At 36.6% G+C, this 24,625-nt stretch overlaps 3 protein-coding genes across 7 annotated transcripts in view; 2 read left to right on the top strand and 1 right to left on the bottom strand.

Moving 5' to 3' along the window:
- The window catches only part of LOC147547798 (zinc finger BED domain-containing protein RICESLEEPER 2-like), a 78,437-nt gene that overhangs the window by 38,890 nt on the left and 14,922 nt on the right, over positions 1 to 24,625 (top strand). The window lies entirely within an intron of this gene.
- The window catches only part of LOC147547799 (DNA repair protein RAD4-like), a 63,186-nt gene that overhangs the window by 37,263 nt on the left and 1,298 nt on the right, over positions 1 to 24,625 (top strand). The window contains exons 2-12 of the mRNA XM_086667412.1: positions 19,285 to 19,350; positions 19,430 to 19,554; positions 20,011 to 20,310; positions 20,409 to 20,501; positions 20,887 to 20,979; positions 21,095 to 21,196; positions 21,782 to 21,831; positions 22,165 to 22,947; positions 23,687 to 23,966; positions 24,066 to 24,260; positions 24,360 to 24,512. Of these exons, the coding sequence (XP_086523538.1) occupies positions 19,516 to 19,554; positions 20,011 to 20,310; positions 20,409 to 20,501; positions 20,887 to 20,979; positions 21,095 to 21,196; positions 21,782 to 21,831; positions 22,165 to 22,947; positions 23,687 to 23,966; positions 24,066 to 24,260; positions 24,360 to 24,512 (2,088 nt within the window). The 5' untranslated portion in view covers positions 19,285 to 19,350; positions 19,430 to 19,515. The remainder of the gene's footprint in view (positions 1 to 19,284; positions 19,351 to 19,429; positions 19,555 to 20,010; positions 20,311 to 20,408; positions 20,502 to 20,886; positions 20,980 to 21,094; positions 21,197 to 21,781; positions 21,832 to 22,164; positions 22,948 to 23,686; positions 23,967 to 24,065; positions 24,261 to 24,359; positions 24,513 to 24,625) is intronic.
- On the bottom strand, positions 9,716 to 16,505 carry LOC147547803 (zinc finger BED domain-containing protein RICESLEEPER 2-like). 2 transcript variants are annotated; one of them, XM_086667414.1, is made up of 6 exons: positions 15,903 to 16,505; positions 12,080 to 14,051; positions 11,696 to 11,999; positions 10,815 to 10,932; positions 10,110 to 10,142; positions 9,716 to 10,019 (listed from the first exon to the last, which is right to left on the bottom strand). In XM_086667414.1, the coding sequence occupies exons 2-4, from the start codon at positions 13,961 to 13,963 to the stop codon at positions 10,826 to 10,828; spliced, it is 2,295 nt and encodes a 764-aa protein (XP_086523540.1). In that variant the 5' UTR covers positions 13,964 to 14,051; positions 15,903 to 16,505; the 3' UTR covers positions 9,716 to 10,019; positions 10,110 to 10,142; positions 10,815 to 10,825. The 2 variants fall into 2 exon arrangements, with proteins under 2 accessions (XP_086523540.1, XP_086523541.1); XM_086667415.1 differs by having other exon boundaries at positions 10,110 to 10,137; positions 15,903 to 16,344.

Here is a 24,625-nt window from a genome sequence, read left to right on the forward strand (position 1 = left end):
CTAACGTCTCGTAACAAAAAGATATTTTTCGTATTTTTCAAAAATGTATGTGCGTGATGCACTTGATATGGACAAATGTGTAGCAAGTGAACACAACGTTTGTAGCTATTGGTTAGCATTTACTACGACTTAAAAATGTCCATAGCAAATGTTGACTAATAGCTACGGTATTTGTAGTCCGTAACAAAAAAGGCGTAGCTAAAGCCCGGTTGTTTTGTAGTGGGCTGAATGTTGGAGGGTTAGTTGCTGATATAATAAAAATTATATCTGCCAATTTTCGTGGTGTTTGGGCACCTCCTCCTTAGGGAATTGAGAAAATACCAATAGTTGCTATTTTCGACTATTTCCCTAAATCTTATTCTAAAGGGTGTTTTAGGAAACCTAAAAGGAGGTGGATTCTTATTAGGGTTCTATATAAACACTCTTAGGGCAGAGAATAAGGTGTGAAATTTCTCTCTAAGCTTTCTTACTCTACCACATCAAGTAGAGAGGAGAAAGTGAGCTAATTCCCATTAACTATCTATCTAGTCAAGAAGAAAGGAGTTCTTCTTTTCCAACCACCATTGGTGTGCTAGCTATACAACAAGGTGGGAGATCAAATTGATTGCTCGTGTCCCAAGTAGAGGAGCTACACTTGAAGCTCTTGGTCTTCTTCAATCAATTCAACTAGTTCGAAGGAAAGGCGATTAAGGTAATCTACTATCTCCATTAGATTAATTACTAGTTTTGCATGTGATCCTGGGAATACTAGTGTAGACATTAGATGTCATATTTCCGCTATAAACACTAGTAGAAGGGTATAAATCCCTACACAAGTCATTTTGTAACCCACCCATCTTCAAGTCGATAACCTAAAGAAATTTCAAAGAGAAGATTTCAACAAAAGACTCTGCCTTGTATCATCTCAAATTAGGTCTCAATTCCATAAAGAGATTCTTCCCAGCAATGGCACATTGAACGTTTTGGAGCCGCGCAAATATGTTAGATTTGTATTATCAACCAAGAATTTAATCGAAAGTAAGATTAGTTATTCATAAGGTGTAATTTTTTGTTAAATACCCAAAGATTCCTAAGATATAAAAGGCATAATCAAAACGACAAAATTATCGCTTTGTTCTTCAACTTGATCGAACATGTGTTCTCAAACAAAAATGAAGAATACAAAAACAAACATTTCTACAATTAGGTCATGAACTAAAAAAAATAATCAAATTTTTTGCTTAATCATTTGAAAATCTCATTAAATTTTATGGTTACAAATGTAAACTTGATAAAAACATGTAGAACCCCATTACGGGTTTCATTAAAAACAACGAATAATCAATGAAACTATCAAATTCAGATAATATAGAAAAGGTAAAATTTAAAAAAATTACTTGTTGAAAACAACATCTAAGAGCATGTCCAACCCCAGCCGGGCTGAGGCCATAAATTCAAATTTATGGCCTCAGCCCCCCGCTCCAAGCCCAGCCGCTTGGAGCGGAGGCTGGGGCTCGGTGTTCAGTCGCCCCTAACATTAGGGGCGACTGAACACCGGCCCCAAGTGACCGTTGGGGCCCCAACGGTCACTTGGGGGGCATCCCTTAGCCGTTGGAGCAAATCCAACGGCAAGAAATGGATCCAACCCCTATAAATAGGGGTTGGATCCATTTTCATCTCTCACCCTCTTTTCATCACTTTATTTCTCTCATTCTTGCAACTTCCTCTCCATTTCTATCTCTTTTTCTTTCAATATTTTTTTTGATCTTTTCATTTGTTCACCCATGGATCCATTAGACATCAATGAATTCGATAACCAAAGTTATATGAAAATGTTGTCCCCTAATTCTACTTACCCGTCGGCTCAATTAGGAGTTGATGATTATGAAGTATGTGAGGATTCTTGTGTGCAAGGAGGGACGTCTTCGACAAAGATAACTAAACGGGAACCGTATAAGCCGGATGAAGATATTTTACTTACTAATTGTTATTTGAAAATCACATTTGATGCGGTTGTCGGAAATAGCCAAAAATATAAAGTATTTTGGAAAAAAATATCGGATGAATATAATGCGAGTGCAAAGTTTCAACGCACACTTAGAAGTTGTAAATCTCGTTTCAGTGAGATAAGCTCGGAATGTCAAAGTTTTATATCAACTTTGAGGATAATAAATAAAGTTCCAAAAAGCGGAGAAAACGATTATGACCGGGTAATTGTTTCTAACTTTTTAATTTATTTTTTCTATCTTTTCACTTCATTCATATAATATACTTATATATGTATTTTGTTTATTTTAGTTACAAAGAACTATCGAATTGTATAAAAAAAATCATCAAGGTAAAGGGTTTAGGTTCCTACATGTTTACAAAATTTTGATGACACACAACAAGTGGATGGCAGACATGAAGGATTTATCCGTTCGGTCTGAAGGAGATGTCCTTCCGAAGGAGTGCCCTTCGACCAAGGTGGCAATGCGATCAATTTGTCAGTTAGGATAACGATGACCACACGTAAAGATCATCCAGTCCGGTCCAATTAGGGGTCGTAATGCTTTGCTAGAAGCCAACTACGATCATCGGATCAAGGAGTTGATTCGAGGCTAACATAGACCGGATCCTACAACGGGTTACACATAAGAGTGGTAACTTGATCGGAGAGATTTGACTAGACGGGAACTGGCTTAAGTTGGATGGGATTCAACCGGGAAGGCCGAAAGGGTCCGAATGGAGATTCGGGACAAGATAGAAAGGAGGCTCTTTGGGCCGGCCATGAGATGGCCGACCAGAGTAAGTGGGCCGGCCATATAAGGCCCATAGTGGGCTGCCCTGGCCGGCCACACTTAAGGGGATTATCAAAATACCCCCAAAAGGGTATTTTGGTAATTATCTTTTCTGTGACCCAGAAAATAGAAAACCTAATCTGAATGAGATTCTAATTAGGGTTTGTCTATATATTGGGTCAGTTGAGAACAGAAAAGGTGTGGATTTTTCTCTAAGGAAAATTATACAGCTCTCTCTCTATCTGAATATACAGCTATTGGAGAGAGAGGAATATAGAGAAAAAGTTCCCATTCTATCAATCTAGTCAAGAAGAAGAGTTCTTCTCAACCTTCTACTAAGTCCTAGCAGTCTGAAAGGAAGGGAGATCAAGTCTATTCACTCGGTGTCTCAAGTAGAGGAGCTACAGTTGGAGCTCTCGATCTTTGCATGCGATTGGAATGGTTCGAGGGAAAAACGCGTTAAGGTATTTATCCCTCTCTAGTTCATTGATTAGTTTATGCATAATTGATCCTGGGCAATCTAGTGTTAAACATGAGATGTTTGAGATTCCGCTTACAACACTAGGTAGTGTATGGGATACACAAAACCATACAAGACATGCCAGGAGAGTCAACATCCGGTAAAAGAGATTCTAATACCAATCCATCGGAAGAAAGACCAATTGGCCGTAAACAAGCCAAAGCAAATGCAAGAGTTGGTGAACCATCCACACATTCTACCGCTTCAAAAACTCCCAGTGAGGGATATTGGGAAAAAAGAGACGAAGATTCCCAACAAAGATCAGTAACTTTGAGTGAAGCAGTACGGGTTCAACAAGAGACCCTAAAGGTGCAACAAGATTTTCTACGGGTGCAAACGGAGGTGGCGAACCGACAATATGCGATGGACTTAATGAAGATTGATATTAGGTCTCTCGACGAACATGCTCAACAAATGCTTTTAGCGGCGCGAGAGGCTTGGTTCAACGGTGCACGACGAGACCCAAGAAACCCCTTCTAGTTATTTTTAATTAATTTTTCTAGTGTTGTTTAGTCGTATTTAAGTAGTTTTAAATTTTTAATCAATTATTAGTTGTAATCGATGTTTTTTTAATTGAATTTTATTAGTAAATTGGGAAATTCCAAATTCAAATTTTCGGCCTCAAGAGAGGCTGGGGCTGGAGCTGAATTTTAGAGGCTGTGCTGAGGCCAATAATTTTAGGTGAAAAAGTGGTTTTTTCGGCCTAAGACAGGCTGGGATTGGACTTGCTCTAAGGTATCAAAATTCTCTGGATCTTTCATGAGGAACTTCTATTCAGCAACTCTTTTTACTGTTCCAAATCTCACAACCGGTGCTCTTGTCATTCCATCTCTCAACAAAATACTCGTTGTTCCTCTGAAAGATTAAAACTTTATTGATTGTTCAGCCTAGAGAGAGAAAGAAGAAATCTAGAGAGAGATGATTGATTACCTGAAGCATAGAAACAGAATATTCAACAATAATAGTTCGACTCGATGAAATAGAAATTAGGTTTGCCATAGATCAGAAAAATTAGAGAGAGAATGATGGGGAAGAAGGAGATTAGTACCTAGAAAAAGAGGGATTGGAGAAGGAAGAGAAAAAAACCTTAAAGCTTCTTGGGAGAGAAAGTGATTTATAATATTGATGCACCCGAAAAGGTTGCACAACCAAGCGGAGGTATCAAGTAATAACCGGTAAAACCGGAGTCGATCCAAGGATAGGAAGGTGATTCGGATAACGAAGGAGTCTCGTTCGCCGATCTAGGTATCACTAGCTAACTTAGACTAAAACGGAAAGAAACAAAGATAATGGGGTTTTTATAATGAAATAAGCAACAAAGAGAAGAAAACAAGTAAAGCTAACTAAACAATATAAGTAAAACGGCGCGAGAGAGATTCGAGAGAAGAGTTCGGAGGAACAAGAGTCGAGACGGGTAAGAATCGATTCGGACAAAGGTTGATTGAGACGGATACTTCGATCCACATGATCGATAATGACAAATACTAAGTATCTACTCGCATGAAAATGTAATTAACTTCACCCACATTGACAATCCTAAGCATCATGTGTCAAACTAAGTATAATCGATCAAAGGTTAGTAAGTATCGATTATCAAACTAAGTACGCATTATCAAACTTTGTGCCAATAAACGATTAAGATCAAGGCTTCTAATTTATGAAACTAGACGAAGTCAATTAAACTCACATGTAAACAAATAATAAGTCATTCATCACGTTCAAATCATGCTTTAAGAGTATCCGAGTACAAGAGTAAATGTGTCGAAGTCTGGGAATCCATAATGATAAATCAACAACTATGTATGGTCCGATCTAATATTCCAAAGTATAATCGATGTTCGACTCCTAAGGTGATGTCTATAAGCACTATGTATATCCGGGGATCATACTTAGTCAAACAAACGTCATAATCGGTTTTATCCCGAGTAAACGAAAGTATTGTCTAGTCGCCTAACTATGTGAAGTGCGTGACAAGACACATGAAATTATGACTTAGACTACGATCGACATCGAATACTTCGTTTCGTCTATTAACTATGCGAAGTGCTTGACAAGACACATGAAAATACGATCAAAACGATAATCAAAATAAATGAACATCAATTTATAATCAAAACATCAAATCATATTAAACATAATCACGTATTCATCACATTTCATCTCATATAATCGACACACTAAAGCTAGTTAAACATAGTGATTGAATAAGAAATGTAAAGAAAATGATGAGAGAATCCCCCTTTTTCGATGTGGTTCGAGGCTAAGATCGTCGAAAAATATGAGTCTTTAAGGTGCAACCGATCTCCCCTTAGAAAATTCTGGGTTCCCCATAGCGACCATCATCATCTTCTCCATTTAGAACTCAACCTCGATTAAAGCTAAACCCTAGTTTTCTTTCTCTAGCAATCTTCAACCAAAATCAAATCAAACCACATGGGAAGCTAGCCAAGGACATGGGGTGTAAAAGCCCTAAGGTTTCCGGCCAAGAAAGTGACCGGAAACCCCAGAAATCCGGCAAAGAAAAACATGAAATCCGCCCAAAAACCATGAAATCCGGCCAAAACACTTAGATCCGGGCCAAAGGAGCTACTGGGCCTTGTTGGGCGTCCCGTGCACGCGTCCCGAGCTAGGAACACTCCTTAGCTGCTCCAAAGCAGCTCGGGTTGCTGCTGTTCGGAGATGTTGTGCACGCCCGAGCTGCTGTTCCGGTCCAAGCCGGCCATCCCGTGAAAGCTGCTCATGCTTGCAGCTGCTGTCCGAGTGCCTCCTTGTGCTGTCCCGTGCTCTAGTAGCAAGCGGCTTGGCCGACTAAGCTTTGGCTGGCCTTGGTGATGGACGGCCTAGCTTGACCGGCTCCTTCTCTCTCCTTCCCTCTCTTCAAGCTCAAACCCTAGAAGCTTAGAGCTCAAGAACACCCAAAAACCCTAACCTCTTTTTTTCTCTCTCCTCCTTAGTTCCTTGGTTGATTGGTGAAGAAGATGAATGAATAGTAACCATTTACTACTAAAACCTTAGGTTAAGACTTTGACTTTGACTCAGATGTACCGGGAATGCAATTTTTTCCTTTTTCTTTTTCTTTCTGTTATACCCCTGCACGGTACACAAGCCTGTTGTCTTCACCTTTTCTTGACTGGGATGACATATTACATTAAATTTAGGTCCCATCCTTTAAAAAAAAGTTGTTCAAAATCGATTTACCATTTAGTTCCTGCCTCTTATGACCAACTTCTAATATCTCTCTTTAAAAAAATTTGGATATGAAGTTGTTCCTCTCTTTTGAGCGAAGATCAAGGATTTATTATCTTAAGTCTACTATTTGTGAACAATAAATGAACTATAGAAGAAAAAATAGATCTGAGATTTTCTAATATGGTGAATATGGTGAAGAATGGAGATTTGATAAAAAATTTAATGTTGAAGAAATCAGATCTGGGTTATTGATTCTAGAAGGGTGATTTTTCTTTCTAAAATTTCAGATTTGAAGCCATCAACAACAAGACTCCATTAATTTTTCTTTTCTCTTTCTAGTTTTCTTCATCTTACAGATCTTCATTATTAAACCTAGATTTTTCTGTACTAGATCGATCCTAAAAATTGTATAGTTGAAAATTTGAAGGTGTAATAAATCGTGAATGAAATCAGATCTATTTCACTATGTTTTATGAAATTTTTTGAATCTGGTTTATCATATTTGGTTTCCCTGAATTTGTGAATGAAATTTTTATTAAAAAATGTAATTTAAAATACTGAACATTGGATTATATACTGTACATAACAAAATTTCTTATACTTTCTATTCAAAAAGCGTCCAGTACATAACAAAATAGCCAGTACATAAAAAAAATGTCCAGTAAAAAGTGTCCACTACATGACAAAATACCTAAGACATAAATAAATGCCTACTACATAAAAAAATGTCCAGTACATAACAAAACGTCTTACGAATTTTCAGTGAAATAGTTTACATTTGGAAAGAATGTATAGGAAATTTTGTTGTTCACGATAAATAACAAAATGTCTTATAAATCTTCATTGGAAATAATTTACGTTTTCGAAGGAATGTCCTATAATTGTCCATCATATAAGGAGATAATGTTTGAGACAAGGAAAATAGTTAAGGTTAAAGATTCTGGTAAGTTGATTGTAGTTCCTGCTCTGGTTCCTTGCTCCTGCTCACTGTTCCTACTCCTTCGTTCCTGGGGAAAACTTACAAAGGGTTGGAAAACCGCTCGGACGCTCAAGACAGGCAGGTTGTTTTTTGCAATAAAAAAATGAATAACCCTTAAAAAATTTCAAATAAGTATCCTGATCTCTTTAAACTTATCTATTAGGCTGGGATTTTGGGACATCCTAAACATAAGACTTTAGTTAAGAGGATCCGACTTTGAGGCGATCTTGTTTTGAGTCTGAAATAATCAATTTATTTGTTTTTACTTTCCAACTCCGAGCACCACCCATAATCTCTGCCAACCACTTATAACCTCCGTCTACCACCATCTCTTTTCGGTGAAATCCCCAAATCAGATTGTGCCACGGTGGAAGAATCTTTCAAACCCGATCGATTTTTCCCGTAGAAATAGAGAAAAATAGTGGTGATGGGAGAGGTGAGGTTGAGGATTAAGATTAAGAGAAAATAAAATTGCTTTTTAGATTCAATATAAAATTGTCCAACTCAATTTCTAAACCTTTCAGCAACAAAAAAACTCAATTTCTAAACTATATTCTACATAGAGAATTGGGCCATAGGTAAAAACAAATGGCTAATAGGGGAGGAGTTTTTTTTTGTTGAGGATAATAGGGGAGGAGTTGATGAATGAAAATAGCAAATCTAGATGCTAATAACTCCTTACAAACTTAGTGGATGTTGAAGATTTGGAAAAACAAGATAAAATTTCTGGAGTTAAAATGGAAATGATGGACTTTATCAAAATTTATGGGACAATCATGACGTCTCCGTTTTCATCTCCCACCACCCGGGCTTGTCCAAACATCTAAGAAGCCCCGAATCGAATTAAGAAATCAAGTGTCTCTATAATTTATGTTAAAAATAATAAATAAATTCTTAATAATGTTCAGAAGATTTTAAATCCTTCAATCTCTTGCACATGATCTAAATTTTTAACCACTATTTTACAACTTAAATCATGTTACATTATTTGAAAAGTGATATGCAGAATCCAAACCGCGAAACCGCTTTGGGCCCAAGCCTTCCCGGACTATCAACTCCGGTCACCACCTCCAACCACCACAACCATTGTTGTCTCTCCCCCTCTCTCTGCTTTTTCCCTCATTCTCAGAGACTCGGACTGAAACCAACGGGATCTTAGTCGGCTAAAATAAGATTTTAGAGCATCTCCAATGAAAGACTCAGTCTTAAAATCTTAAATACCACATGAGACAAATTTTTTTAAAAAAAAATCCTCTCTAACGCAAACTCAATTGAGATCTTAAGATGATGTGGAAACATTTAACTTTAGGGAAATGATAGAGTGCCCAGCAATTTTGCCCATTAAATTGCCCAACTTTCCTTATTTAGAAATAAAAGCGGTCCCCACCGTAGTCAAACTTTGAAAAACCCTTGTCTTTTAGTGATTCCACATCAGCTGGGCAATTTAATGGGCTAAAAACTGGGCACTCTAGCATCTCCCCACCGTAGTCAAACTTTGAAAAACCCTAAAGTTAACTTTAAGATACCTTAAATACAGATTCTATTTTTGAGATATCTTTTGAGTATCTTAAGAGAAATAGTCATAAAATTTAATTTTAGAACAAATGAAAAATCTCTCTCCACTATATTTTTCATATTAATTATATGTGTGACATTGTAACTATTAGAGTTTTTCTGAGTGTTGCATCGAAAGACTTGAATTATAGAGTCAATTTAGCCATATAGAACATAAAATCTCAATCGAAACTTGACATGTAACACAATTAGAGATTTTTTTTTAAAGTTTTGCGTTGGAGATGGTCTTGGTCGGAGAGAGAAGAGAGAGGATAAAAGATAGGACATAAATGATGGTAGTGGACGGAGGAGAGAAAAATCTGGAAAAATATTAAAGGTTATCTGCCATGGTAGTTTACCTTATCATAGAGAAGAATTGGTGGTGGGAAAGCAAAAGAGTTGCAAAAACATTTGATTTTTAACCAAACAAATTACAAATTATAAATAGTAAAGGTTGTCTGCAATGGTAGTTTACCTTATCGTAGAGAAGAATTGGTGGTGGGAAAGCAAAAGAGTTACAAAAACATTTGATTTTTAACCAAACAAATTATAAATATATGAATTATTTACCGAACTAAAATACTAAGGTTGAATTTTAACCAAACAAAATATAACTTATCTTTTTTAACTTAAACCCCGAAAAAATAAATATATTTAACATGTGTCAGTTGAAAAAAAAATCACCATCAAATCATCTCCATGCACGCTTGCTACTTTAGAAATACCAACTGAAATAAGCTATTTTGGGTTTATGAGAAACAATTCCTAAACAATATGTGAAACATTACACATAGATGACATAGTTTCTACTATACAAAATATCTTTTAAGCTTAGATAAAATGTGCTGTCCATCTTCAATAAATTATCATAAGACAGGAATAATAAAATCAACTACTTACACGGCTAACAACAGCAAACTCTACTTTTCATCGTCAGCATCCTTCCTCACAGAGCTGCTGACGTTGTATCAATAACATAGAACTCCAGCCGAGGAAGAAATCAGTAGACACCCGAGTTCTGAATAATCAAGACAGCAAACTCTTACGATCAGAAACCAAAATACTAACAACAGAAATACAGAACCATCATATGTCCATCTTTCATTACCTTATACAAGTTTGCTTGACTGCTCTTTCTGCTCTGAGTTTTGAAAAAAAAAACAGCTGCTCATGTTAGAGAAGGCAACATAAACAAAACAACACTATTTTGTTATTCTTATTTCTTGTAATGCTTGGAAAGTTGTGTAAAACGGATACTGCAGTCACTTCAATTGGTGAAATGTGAGCTTCTTATGTATGTACGTTGGTACTTGTAACACAATCATGTTGGAACAATTACCACTCTAGGTTAACGTGATAAATTGCACGTAAGAACAAGGCCTCATGTTTCATGAGCCCTGTCAAAGTTACTACTCCAACAAGGACTCAACCCATAACCCCAACTCATCTTAACTTTCATGGCACGATACGACCACATTCACCGTTCTGATTATCTCCTATCTATTCATTCTTTGTAGGAATTTTTGAATCAAAACAAAAATAGATAATACAAGGGCCTAAGAATAACTATAGTGAGTGTGATCAACATCTCCTATTGGACATTGGTGTCAGATACTGATCGCAGTACTAATGTCCATGTTACATAGATTTGAACCTTAACACATGATGCAATAACAATGAAATACAACTTGCCAAAATCGGAGGAACCATACAATGATAGGAAAACTTGCTAATGATGTGATTGAGCATTGAGCTATATTAGGTATTATAAATTTCTATAAACAAAGTTGAAAGGAAGTGCATAGGTTTCGACCTGAAAAACCTTTAGTTGTCAGCAGCTATATTGAAGGTACTGCAATCTGAAGACAGATTTTCAACTGCTAAAATATCTACGAAAAATTCATCAGTCCGTGCCTCCAAATAATCGACTCCTGTAAAGGAAAATACAAGAAAAGTTACATCAAAAGAGTAGCACAAAGTTGCACCAAGGAAAGACAAAATAGGAAATAAGAAGTTAAATCTTTCATTTAGCATAACTCGAACAATAATCCAATTCTCTAGGTTCTCCACAACTGCTTTTCTTCTCATTCTTTTTTTGATTGCAAGCAATCTCTTTGCTACTTTCAGATATACATTTATCAGTTCATGAAATTCCTCCAAACTGCTCACTTATCTTAAAAAAGGATCAATCTCCTGATCGCCATAACCAAGTGAAGATTTCTAAAGGGTTGTTTTACCTTTCCAGGGTCCATCTAAGACTTGTAAAACTAATTTTAGGAAAAGATAAAACTTCAAATGAAGTTCTCAATGGTAACTGGCATCGTCTTTGGAACTAATTATTTATTCAGAGAAGGGAAAGAAAGAAAACTCCCATAATTTCGAGCTTGAAGCTTTACTTGAGTTAGAAAATTGAGCACCAACTAAGAACTTTTGTGTCGAAAAGGCATTACTGTCAATCATAATCGAACTAAAAATATTACAAATGCACTGTCATTAAGCTTCAAAAGAACAGATTGTTTATTGTGACATAAACAAGTCACATTAGATTGCATTCACTAGGGTATCTTAACCGTTTTACAAAGCCAGCCTTTACTCGTCAAAGCAGAGATGAGATTCTCTACATTAGCTATTAGCATTAAATCAATATTCTATGTAGCATGATACTAGCTTTCTTCTAATTTAAATAATACTTACCTACTCCGTAGAGCCAATCACGAGTTGTTACCAATGCTTCAGCAGTTTCAGGTGTCAAGGAACTGCGATATTGATCGAGTATTCTTCCTCCAAGATTAAATGCAGACTCCGATGAAACAGTTGATATGGGGATTGTCAAAATATCACGTGCCATTCGAGCAAGGTTTGGATAACGATATTCTTGGGCTCTCCAAAACTGTAAGATGTCCAACTCCTGATGTAGCGGAAGTTGTGGCTCTAGCATATAGAAATCTAATTCTGACATATGAGATTGCCGATCCGTGCTTTGAAATGATGCGAACTCCTACAAAAATAAGTAAGTTTAATAATGCATGTAAAGACAAACAACCACAATATAAATTATAATCATTTGCAACTACTTACCTGCAACTCCTCCCCGATTGCATCTTCATCAAATGTAGAAGTATTTACTTCACCCAATGACCCTGTATTAGTGCTTGTGTTACTTGTATGGTTTTTGGACGTAGATGACGAGTATTCGCCATAGAGTAAATCCATCCTTTTACGAACATTTTCAACCTCTAGGCCATATGCCTCAGGGTACAACTTTTGGTAACAAAACTCCACGAATGACAGTTTCTTCCTTGGATCCAAAACAACTGCAATACCCAGTAGTATACTGAAACGAGACCAGTACTTGCGAAACTTTAGCTGCATCCTCTCAGCAATAAGTCCAACGAAGTCGTTTGTATTATTACATTCCTTCTTCAAAATCATTTGAATCTTCCATACGCCTTGAAAATACACATCAGAAGTTGTATACTTGCTTTTAGCAAATGAATGTGTGACTTCACAAAAAGTTTTGAGGAACTTAGTGATCATCGCAATTTGTTCCCATTCTCCTGGAGTAGGGCAATCATGATAGTTCTCATCAACAAAGTTTAGATGTTCAAAAGCCTTTTGATATAGAAGACAGCTATCAAGCATGATAAAAGTGGAATTCCACCTCTTGGGATCATCTTGATGAAGAGCCCTCTTCTCTGTCAACCCTAATTCCGTAACAATGTCAAAGAACTTCTCTTTTCTCGATTGGGAACCTTTAAGATAATTGATTGAATGCCGTATCTTTTCCACTGCCACATTAACTGTTTCTAACCCTTCTTTCACAATAAGATTCAAAATATGTGCACAGCAATGAACATGAAAATATTCACCTCCATTATAAAGAGCACCCTTCAAAGAAAGTTCGTCCTTCATTGCTTGAACACACGTATCATTCACTATTGCATCATCCAAGGTGATAGAAAATATCTTCTCTTCAATTCCCCAATCACTTAATGCAGAAAGAACCTTAGTAGCAACAACGTGATCTGAGTGCTGACGCGGCATATGAGAAAATTCTAAGACCAACTTTTGTAGTGCCCAATCTTGATTAATGAACTGGGCTGTCAGACATAAATAACTATCCGTAGTTACGGATGTCCATACGTCCAATGTAAGACAAATTTTTCCCGAAGCCGACAATAATCTCTTTCTTGCGAGCCCCTTTTCTCTGCTATGCAGTTGCAGTATATCTGCTTGTGCAATATCTTGTGAGATGTGTTGAACTTCCGTATTTAAGTAGTTGAAAATGTCTCTAAAACCCTCATCTTCCACAATAGTGAATGGATAATTGTGTTTGACAATTGCCATGGCTACTTTCTCACGAAATACCGATTGGTCTAATTTTTGCCCGTTTGTAACTAGCTGCTCTACACTTGTATTACCATTCCAAGTCACAGGTGACAGTAATTTTTGAGCACTTTCACGCCCGCCAAGCTTATGCCACTTCTGAAAATGACGTTGTAAAGTTGATGTCCCACTTCTTTTGCTATCATAAATATACTCGACATGACAATGTTTACACTTCGCCTTTTCTCTTCCACTTTTTTTAATCAAATCAAATTCATTCCAAACGGAAGACTTCAGAGCTCTTTTTCTTTTTACAGGAATTTGATCCTCAGTCTTCAATTCTTCAATTTCTACTTTTCCAGTCGCGTTATTATTAGAATCACTCCCACCCGTATGAGATAATAGTAGCATGCTACCATCATTTGCCCTAATCCTAGCACACTTTTGAACATGACGTTGTAGAGTTGATGTTCCACCCTTTCTACTATCATAGCTATATTCAATTCCACAATGTCTGCACTTGGCCTTCTCTCGATCATCTCTTTTAATCAAATCAAATTCACTCCAAACTGAAGATTTGAAATTCCTTTTGCGTTTTGGTCCAAGGCTGGAATCTTCAGTATTGGATTCTTCCATTTCTGCCTTTTCCACGGAGTATACTTCACAATCAAGGATTCGAGATTGGCATCATTAGATCATGATAGCATGCTCTGAATTTTGCACACTGACACAAAAAGTTTAAATCACGAATAAATCGGTTAACAATGTGAACCAAGTTTATTCTAAGTTCTAACAAGCATAAAGCATCCAATTCATAACCTCATAGAGCAACGACAACAGATGAATTAACTCGCTAATGCAAGAGAATATAGAATGTAATTCACAACAATGAGTGCTTATGAACATATCAACTAATTTGAATTAGTATTATTTAGAAAGTTTGGAACTATTATCAAGAAAACAATTCAAATTTTGACGAAGTTTACATTGATAGCCCTATTAAGTAGGGCCTGATTGTATATGCCTAATCAAAATATAACTGCTTGTGAGAATGATTGGTCTCGGCCGCCTCAGCCGAGAATCTTGGGTCTCGGCCCTCCTCCAAGACGAGACTCAGCCGAGACACCGAGTTAGGGTTTGGACGAGAATCTCGGGTGTCTTGGCCGAGACAGGCCGAGACAGGCCGAGACCGAGCATCTTTTAGTTTTTTGGAACTTTATCTTTTGAAACTTTAAATCCTAATTGTATATTACTATTTATTACCTTCTTAACTACTTATTATATTCCCAATCAATCTAAGATAAGTAGCAATAATATTCTATGTATATTTTAGGTCGTTTGCCTTGTAGAAACTTTAAAAATTCTACAGAAACTTTGAATACTTATAAAGTATGAACTTCATTATTAACTTATGATGGTTAGAAGAAAATTATAGTTCTGCTGATACAGATAATTGTTATGTCTCAAAACCCTAAAAAGGGAACAGATTTGACTGTAAACCCTAATTTCGAGCTACCAAGTTCTTTTTTTTTTTGTGAGGGAGCTTCTGATGATGAGAAGAGTCAAGAGAAGAAGAAGAGGAGGAGATTACGATGCTTTCTCTCGTCAGTAAAGTCAATGACTATAATACCCCTATACGTTAGGTGAAATTACCGTGTAAGTTTTGATGTTCGTTAAGCTAGTAGGGTTACTTAGGGTTGTAATTAGGGGTGGGATAAAAGCCCACGGACCCGAGACCCGGATCGGGTACCCGCTGCCCGCAGGGTTAAACGGCGCCCGATAACCGGTACAGGTAGAACCCGACCAGACCGAATGATTAAAATGGGCGGCCTCGGGTTGCAAGCTCTGCCCGCCTGACCGCCCGAGCCCGGACCGTTATATACCCGCGCGGTACCCAGAACAAGTACCCGCCCGTCTGAGAAACCCGCCCGACCAAACATTAAGGCTTTTGGCCTTGACCATCGGATGAATAAATCTCATCCGTTCGATCTAGGGTCTTCTAATATTTCTTTGAAAATTAAAAAAATGACAATTTATTTTCAATTTCCAAATCGGGCAAACCGACCGAACCCGCCCCCGATTAACCCGACTGTTTTAGCGGGCTCGGACGGGTAATGGCGATTTGAAATTTATATTTTACCCGCCCGGACCGTCCGAATACCCTAATGGTCACCAGACCTAGTTACCCGCACCCGCCCGGACCGTCAACTGTTCTACCCGCGGGTGACCCGCCCGTACCGTTTCCCAGCCCAAAGCAGAGCTATCAAATAACATAAACTGAATCACTAAAAGTTTCCCTTCAACAATCAAAAACACATAATTACTTAACTATCACCGTATTATCTTACGAGAGAGAGAGAGAGATGAAGAAGAGAAGAAAGGAACACTTTTTAATGGCGGTTCTCTGCTTATAAGTTCAAGAATACAACTTAAGCGAATCAAACAACAAAACAGTTATGAGTAGTGGCAAAACACAAACTATAACCGTAAATACTCTGAAAACCCTAAAAATTGGTCAGAAATAGAAATCGAGTCTAGAGATCTGAAAATACTAAAAGGACAAGAGAACACGTACCTGAACAAGATAGCAGATTTCTTCACGGATCGAAAAACGGGTTTCTCACACGAAGTTTAAAGACGATAACTTTCAAGATCAAAGCTAAGTGAGAAGGCTGAGAGACTTCTAGGGTTTCGAAGATACAGATTGAGGAGGTAAGGAAGAGGATAAAATTTGAAGGGTTTGGGGTCGTTTGTGAGCAAGAGGTTTAAGACGGGGTCGAAGGAGGAGCTTCAGAACTCCATAAATTTTTTAGGGGATGTAGAGTGAAAAACGTCAGGGAGATCCAAGAAAGACAAGTGACTGGAGGTAGTGGTCGGATGAGGAAGAGAGGAGAGAGATTTTACCGTTGTTGTTGACTCTTACCGGCGTCAAGAAAATGACGGTAATGGATTTGAGGAAACAAAAATTAAACAAAAAAATTTTGTCCAAAATTTTCATCCGAAGATTTTATACCCCCAAAAATTTTTTGTGTCCCCGGTGGCTTTTATTTATTTTACGTTAACTTAGTCGTATCTTAAAGCATTTCCAACGTAATACTCAAACTCTAAAACTTAGAGTGTCACATAAGATTTCTTAGAGTTTTTCTTTAAAATCCATTTTCAGTGCAAAGTCACACATGAAAATTCTAAAATGACGTGACATCATTTGTTTTGAGTATCCTCAAGAGGACACTCCAAATTTAGAGTGTTCTTTGAAGGATCTCTAAGTGCCACTTATTCATTTAATTATATAGTCACAATATAAGTTTTAAAGTTTTTCTTGAATGGCGCATTAGAGAAGTATTCCGAGTAGAGTATTTATGAATGGGTAAGTAAGCATCTCCAATGCAACACCAAATCTAAAAGCTTTGAGTTCCACATAAGATCTTTAGAGTTTTTTCTTAAAAACTTTCTCAAATGGAAACTTAATTTAGATTTCTAACATGATGTGGAGGTAATTAAGAGCATCTCCAATGAGACACTCAAACTCTAATCTTAGAGTGCCACATATGACTTTTTTTTGTTTTTGTTAAAAAATCTTCTCCAATTAGACACATTGTCAGACACTCAAACTCTTTGTTTCTTAACTACTTTTTTTTCTATCGAATTTAAAAGTGACATTTGTATTAAATATAGACATTTTAGAGATCTCTATTGGAGATAAGAAAAGTTTAGAGTTCTCTATTTTGACATTTAGGAAAGAGGATCTTAATTCACACTTAACAACTAGGGTTTTTAGAGTTTTTTTTTAGAATCTTCCGTTCGAGCAGGGGACTGGGTGAGGGGGTGCGACAACACCCAACCCCCTTTCCCTGAGGGCCCCTTTTCTGAAAAATTTTATACAAAAATAATACTTGTAACGTAAAAGCCACTCTAAAACATACATAGAAGATAACTCGACCCGTGTGATACTCGCTAAGACCACAAATATCGCGAGTTCAAATTCAACAAAAGACTTCAAATTTTTTTTCTTTCTTTTTTTCGTTTTTTTTTTAGCATGAAGACCTGATGTAATTTTCTTTGTAGGCACTCTAAGGCTCAATGTTTTTTTTAGGCTAAATCGTTGACAGTCCAATGTTATTTTTTTATAGGCTGTCAGGAGAGACTTCTAAGTAAGGGGTCCTGATTAAAAAATTTCGCACTGGATCTCTAAATGCTTAGCCACGCAACTGCGTTGGAGATGCTTTAAATGGAGATATCTCGAGAGGATACTCTATCTAGAGTGTTCTCTCAAGATATCTATATTTTTTTTTGTTGAACAAGATATCTATACTTGTTTTTTTTTTTTTTTGTTGAAAATCTATACTTGTTAAGTTCATCATTGTTTGAGTTAGAACCAATAGAAATCAGTTCATATATTCTTAAAATAATTAAAAAATTATTTAAAAATATAATCTGATCACATAAATAAATAAAATAAAATTGCATTAATGATATAAATTTGCATTGGAGATGCTCTAAATGGAGATATCTCAAGAGACACTCTATCTGAAGTGATCATTATTTGAGTAAGAACTAATAAAAATCAAATCTTCATAATTGTTAAAATAATTAAATATTTAGTTAAAAAATAATCTAAGTGATAAATAAAATAAATTTGCATTAAATGTACAAAAGAAATGAGGAATTCTATTTTCTGCAAGTAGAAATAACAATCTCAATCAAAACTCACACACATTGATGAAAAAAATGATCTTATAATTTCTTTTTTTTCGTGAAATGCTCTTGAAAAAAAAGATATAAAACGAAACAACAGGTTAAAGCGCGAAAAACTCCCAATTTCATCAGACTTTGATTTTCAAACGTTACTTTCCCGGAAGCAAAAGAAAAAAGAACCCCTGTGCGACCTTCCGAGTTCTTCAATTCAATCCAAGATAGCTCCCTTTTCTCCAGTGACAAATTGAACGACCTAAAATGCGAACAAGAAACCAATCCAAGTGTCTTGATGAAGGTTCGTCTAAAAGTACGTAACTCTATTTGTTTTTTTTTTTTTTCCAATCTTCATTATTCATCTTCTAAATTCGAAATTTAGTCCAGTTTGAGGGTTTTATCTACAAATCATAGAGTCACTTTTTGTGTTTTAGAATCTCCCAAACTTCAAGCGTCTTTTTGGTTTCTAAAACCCTAACTGTATAAAAATTAATCAATTTTCAGGTAAAGATATAATGTTCATAAGAATATACTAGAATTGAGTGATGATATTGTAGTTATTATGGAATAGGGTATTAAATTATTAGCTAATCGAGCAGAAAGAAGAAGGAAAGGAAAAAAATTAGTCTGATTTAACTCAAATATTCTACCTTTATCCGGTTGAAAGGGCATGGGCTTGAATGTTCCTTGCGTGACTGTTCTGGGAATGTGTCATTGCTTATAAACGCCCAAATTGAATCATCATAAGATTATGACAAGAATAGCTAAAAGTAACTAGGAAGTCAGTGAATTGATCTCGATAAGACAAAGTAAAAAATCAAAGTAGCTAGCTATCCATTGCCCAAGACTTGGCGAGGATGGTCTATTCTGGTACCATTGTACCTAGAGTCTTGGCGAGGACGGTCCTTTCTGGTACCAAGACTTCAATTATATTGGGTAGTAACATAATTGAATAGTTTAAGTTTTGTGGCTTATTTTCGATCTTCTACTTGGACAATAAAATTGAAGTAGTTGTCTTTTCCTGGCATCTCTATATGAGTTGTATTATTAACCAACCAATGGGAGGAAATAAACAAACTAAAAAGTCAATGAAAATTGATAGAGTGAGAGTATATAAGAAAAAAGAGCAAGAGATGATAGAGCTTCGTCACGAAGCATGCACTTTGATGGACCATGTGTTCTTGGTAAAAACAATCAATGCAAGTTGTCGAACTGGTTTTTTGAAGTAAAATCAAATTGTTTATTTTTCCTTGTTCACATTATGCCAGGGAAAGAGGATACAACCAAAAGCGTACAGAGTGAAAACGGTTGTTCAACATCACAGGTCGACCATGGTTCGTATTTCTTCTTCTAAGTTATTGTTGGTTTCAGTGCTTACATTTCACATTCAAATAAAATTGTTATTTATCTCAGATCCCCTTCATGATAAGTCGAGGAAGGGTGTTGGGAGACCTCTAAAACGTGCTAATTCTCCTGGTTCGACAAGGTCAAAGAAAAAAATGGATAGTCACCTCAATTCTATTGATTCTGATGCAGCGGTTTGTCTCAATGACCATCAGTTATATTTTATTTTTCTTTCTAAGACCATATCTTACTGATATAGACTACCATCGTTGTAGCAGCAATTCCTCATGACAGCCATTGTTAGGGCGTCGTATACATTTTATCGATTTCCTTTTCTTCAAAGTTTAAAACCCGAAGAAGCATTTGTCGTACAATTATTTTTTTTGGAGTAATGGCACAAGAGTGGTTTCAAAACTTTAACTTGATTACCAACTTTCAAACTTGTTATTGGATTCAAACATTAGATTAACTGCGCGGTCGACTGGCTTGTACATCAACAGTCAGACCCGCATATTGACCCTATACACACTACTCTATGCTGTTACAAATTGACAATATAAATCAGGCTAACTGTAAAGATCACTTACTATCTCAAATATTGTCATAAATGCAGACCAACTAAAAACTTTCATGTGTTTACTCCTTTCCAGCCAGAGATCGCCTTAACAGGAAATGACGAACAAAAGGTAAAGCCAATGGTTGCATGTAATACACTGGTATCTAAAAATCTTCTACCCGAAAATAATGCCGATGAGGGGAGTACTCATTGTCATTTTCCTAACAATGAAGAAGATGCAGAGGAATCTGATTGGGAGGATGGCGATATAACCATCTCTGATTCTCAAAACCACCAACCTCAAAGTGTTACAAGGGATGTGATTGTTGAATTCAATGATTCTCCATGTTCCAGTAAGCGAAAACATGTTCGAAGAGCTTCAGCTGAAGACAAGGTGAACTTGAATATTACGATTATTAGTAACATGGTTACGTTGTACCTTACTGATTGTGTTGTGCTTATTTTTACAAATTTAACATGGTTTCAATTCAGGAAATGGCTGAGCTGGTTCATAAGGCTCACTTGCTATGTTTACTTGCACGAGGAAGGTTAGTTGACAGTGCTTGCAGGGATCCTCTTATTCAGGTGCTTACTTCCGTTTGTAGCTTTTACTTTATGTTCCCTACTCTAAATGGACTCCATATATCACCATACTTCTTTCAGCTAGCTGGTTTTCATGCAGTTGCTCTTAATTTAGCATTTGCTTGCAAGACATGCCATCTAGGACAGACTGCACTTTATTCCCTCATGTGTTTGTTGTACAACTAGATTAACAGTTTAAGCACTGTGCTTTATGTCGATCATCTATTCTCCACATGAATATTAAGTTGATCCAGCATATGCTTTTAAATAGAATTTTTTTTTTCTTGCTGACATGGTTTTTTGTATATCTTAGAATCAATATCTTGTTTTAAATTATATAATATCCTTTTCCATTGTGCTAGTTTATCCTAGCGATGTCTATTTACAGGCAGCCTTACTTTCACTTGTACCGACACACTTGCTGAAGGTAGCAGAAGGGGCAAAGTTTACTGCTAATGATTTGTGTCCTATTGCCAATTGGGTATGCATATTTTCTTCAAATTTAAGCTATCGGGCGTCTTCTTTTCCTTCTTTTTTTGATGTGTTACCTTTTTCTAGCTCATTTGGTATTCCGTTTGAGTATGTTTTGTATGCAGTTCCGTGATAACTTTCATGTTAGAAGCCCAAACAATACAGAGAGACCATTTAGGTTGGGTTTGGCCACTGCTCTTGAAAAGCATGAAGGAACTGCAGAAGAGGTATTTATCGTTTAATCTATTATTCATTGTACAGATGAAGTGCGAAACTATGACCTTCTGCCTATGAGAGGTATCAAGTAATAACATCCCAAGATGTGTAATATAGAAGCAAGAAAGTCAAGACACGAGTATATATGGTAAAAATTGTTTCTTTTCGAATTTCGTTTTTCCAGTGGCTAGTGTAATTTCTAATGAGACAAATGTTGGAAGAATATTACCAGCTAGGAACACAGGGAAATCAAATTTTAATGCATCTGAAGCGATATGAGGTCTGGTTGAGAGAGAAGTAGGGCAGTTAATGTATTTCGGTATTTAATATGGAAATAATGGAAGTATCAAGAGGGCTTGCATATATTATATCTATAACTTGTACTTTCAACTTCCTAACCTGTAATATTACAATTCTATGTAGAAGAGTAACAGATGTTAGGTGTCCAAATATTGCTTGACTGTTCTCGTTTTTATCACAGCAGAAAGAGTTGAAGTAAAAAAATTAGAAATTTATTGTAGATTATCAAATTCAATATGGATTTACATGTTATACCACATATTGTCGGGTGAAATAAATAATTGTTTGCTTTGCAGGTTGCTGCATTATCTGTGGCGTTATTCAGATCTCTCAATCTTACAACTCGGTAAATTTGAGAAACACAACTCCACACACACATACACACATACACACACAAAACACGCACACACACACACACACACACATGTATATACACGTATATTTATGAACTGGTGGAAATGATCTAATGCTTTACCAAGTAAATGTGAAACCCTTGGTCCCAGAAAGAGAGAATAACCCTATGATGATTTCTTCTCTTACAAATATTCCTATCATCACAAACGATATCCTTGGGAACCGGGATTCTGGTCTATCAAAATTTAATTTTCTTTTTATTGCTGAATAAATGATTTGTCAAATTTACAATGAATGCTTACAACTGAGTATGACATATTCTCAGGTTTGTGGCAATTTTGGATGTGGCATCCCTTAAACCAGATACAGATACATCTGGTTGTTCAACCCAAGATGCAACAAGGGGAGATGGCAGGGTATTTAATTCTTCTACATTAATGGTGGCCAAGTCACATCAAGTTTCTCTATCTCCTGCCAAGTCATCATCGCGGAAAGAAGGGTCCTCTGATGACGTTATAGGTGCAACTTGTCATAGAGGTGTACGTGGAACCAAGAAAAACATTTCAGTGCCCAAGACAGATAAGACAAAAAGTTTTCATGTCACTAAATTGTTTAATGATAGCAAGCACGATCCAACGGCTCCGGGTTCGAGCAGTGACATCTCTGAAGCACGTGACCCCAAGAAGCCTGAAGGATCGAAGAGGAGAGGGGATCTTGAGTTTGAATTGCAGTTGGAAATGGCTCTTGCTGCAACTGCAGCAGGTGCTCGTGACAGCAAGTTACACTCAGAACCCAAAGACTCACCTAATAGTTCATCGCATCTTTCTTCTCCATTTAATAGATCAAAAAGAATTAAAACTGTAGAATCTTCGGATTCTCCTCAGGGAATCTCAACTGCAATTGGATCAAAAAAAGTTGGGGCTCCTTTGTATTGGGCAGAAGTCTTTTGTAGTGGAGAAAACTTGACAGGGAAGTGGGTGCATGTTGATGCTGTGAATGCTATTATTGATGGTGAGGATAAAGTAGAAGCTGCAGCCTCTGCCTGCAGGAGGTCTTTGAGATATGTTGTTGCTTTTGCAGGGAATGGGGCTAAAGACGTAACTCGCAGGTTTGACTCTTAAAGCTCGTAGGGTTGTCACTCCATAAATCTAAAATTCTCACTGCTTTTGTAAACCATGGTAATGTTTAAGCAAGTTAGTGTAGGCTTTATACGTGTAAAATCCTAGTCCCATTAGAGATAAAAAGAATGTCATGCTATAGATACATTTGAACCATACTATATCATCATTTGGCATTTGCATAACATGCTTAGTACTGAAAAAACTTTAAGTAAGAGACGAGAAAAAGTAATTATGCTAGTTTGCAGTTTTATGGGATATACTGTTATTCCATCTCATCTATCTCTGATTTCATGACGTAATTTGTGTTATACACATTCTTGAGGAAGAGTTTGTTCTTTCCATTTTTTGCAGTTTTACTACGTACGTGTGCAAGTATGCATGTACATTATCTGTATATTTCTGAGTTTTACATATTTAGATGAATTAGCACTCTGAAACTATTTCTCAGTTTTGCATGAGAAAAGTGTATCCATATCTACGTTAAGCAGTTGTATGTAATTGATTAGGACTTACCTTGAGTCTCAGGTTGACAGTTGTATTATGGCCTTTTGGACATATGAAGATGGTCGTGTTTCTATCTAAAACCCTTCCCTCTTACTAACTGAAGGTTAAATGTCATCAATTACAGTAAACCATTTTTCGCAAAAACAGTTGTGAAGACTTATATTGTAAATCTACCGTTCTCTAATATACATCACCATCAATGAATCATAAGTTCTATTTCAGGTATTGTATGAAGTGGTATAAGATATCTTCGAAGCGGATCAATTCAGCTTGGTGGGATGGAGTATTGACACCATTAAAAGAGTTGGAATCAGCAGCTACAGCAGGGCTGGTCCAGTTCGAGACAAAAGAAAATAATACTTCAACTGAACTAGATAACAGGAAATCTGAAAGGTATAATTCTGCTGAGGGACATAGTAGTGGGTTAGAGACGAGGAAATCTCTTGAGGATATGGAGCTCGAAACTAGGGCCTTAACAGAACCACTTCCAACTAATCAACAGGTATGTATTGACCATTCTAAGTCATTTGTCCGATACAATCAGTTACTTGTGATTTTTTCACTGACTTAGCTTGTCCGAAAACTTGCTTTTGAACTCCAGGCCTATAAAAGTCACCACCTTTACGCTATTGAAAGATGGCTTACCAAGTATCAGATACTTCATCCTAAGGGTCCTATACTTGGTTATTGTTCTGGTCATCCAGTTTACCCTCGAAATTGTGTTAAAACGCTGTATACAAAACAAAGATGGCTAAGGGAGGGATTGCAAGTAAAAGCAAGCGAAAGTCCTGCAAAGGTGTGGCAAGTTTATACTTTTCATTTTAGGTTTAGATATCAATTGTTAACTATTCAGTTGATGTAGTATATATGGATAAATCTTGTCATTTCTTGTTAGGTGGTTAAGGGTTCTTTAAAGCCTGGCAAGGTGCAGTCTTCTGAACCAGTTGATGAAGAAGAAGATGCAAGGGAAGGAACTATTCAACTTTATGGGAGGTGGCAAATGGAACCTCTGGTTCTTCCTCATGCCACAAATGGGATTGTACCAAAGGTGAGAGTTTCTTGTGGCTATAACTGCATATCAAAATATTTTTCGGCTATAGAAACTGTTTACAGTTAGCAACGTAGTATTATTTCTGGTCTCAGAAAATCATATCTTTCTTG

This window comes from Eschscholzia californica, unplaced genomic scaffold (assembly GCF_041429995.1).
Source record: "Eschscholzia californica isolate CP2 unplaced genomic scaffold, dmEscCali1.0.p SCAF_3, whole genome shotgun sequence".
NCBI lineage: Eukaryota > Viridiplantae > Streptophyta > Magnoliopsida > Ranunculales > Papaveraceae > Eschscholzia > Eschscholzia californica.

Excerpts from the sequence above, each read along its gene's own strand:
- LOC147547803 (XM_086667414.1), bottom strand. The coding sequence starts at position 13,963 with ATGGAAGAATCCAATACTGAAGATTCCAGCCTTGGACCAAAACGCAAA. Across the intron at positions 12,000-12,079 it reads CAATCGGGGAGGAGTTGCAG|GAGTTCGCATCATTTCAAAG; the intron begins GTAAGTAGTTGC and ends TTATTTTTGTAG. Across the intron at positions 10,933-11,695 it reads TGATTGGCTCTACGGAGTAG|GAGTCGATTATTTGGAGGCA; the intron begins GTAAGTATTATT and ends TTTCCTTTACAG.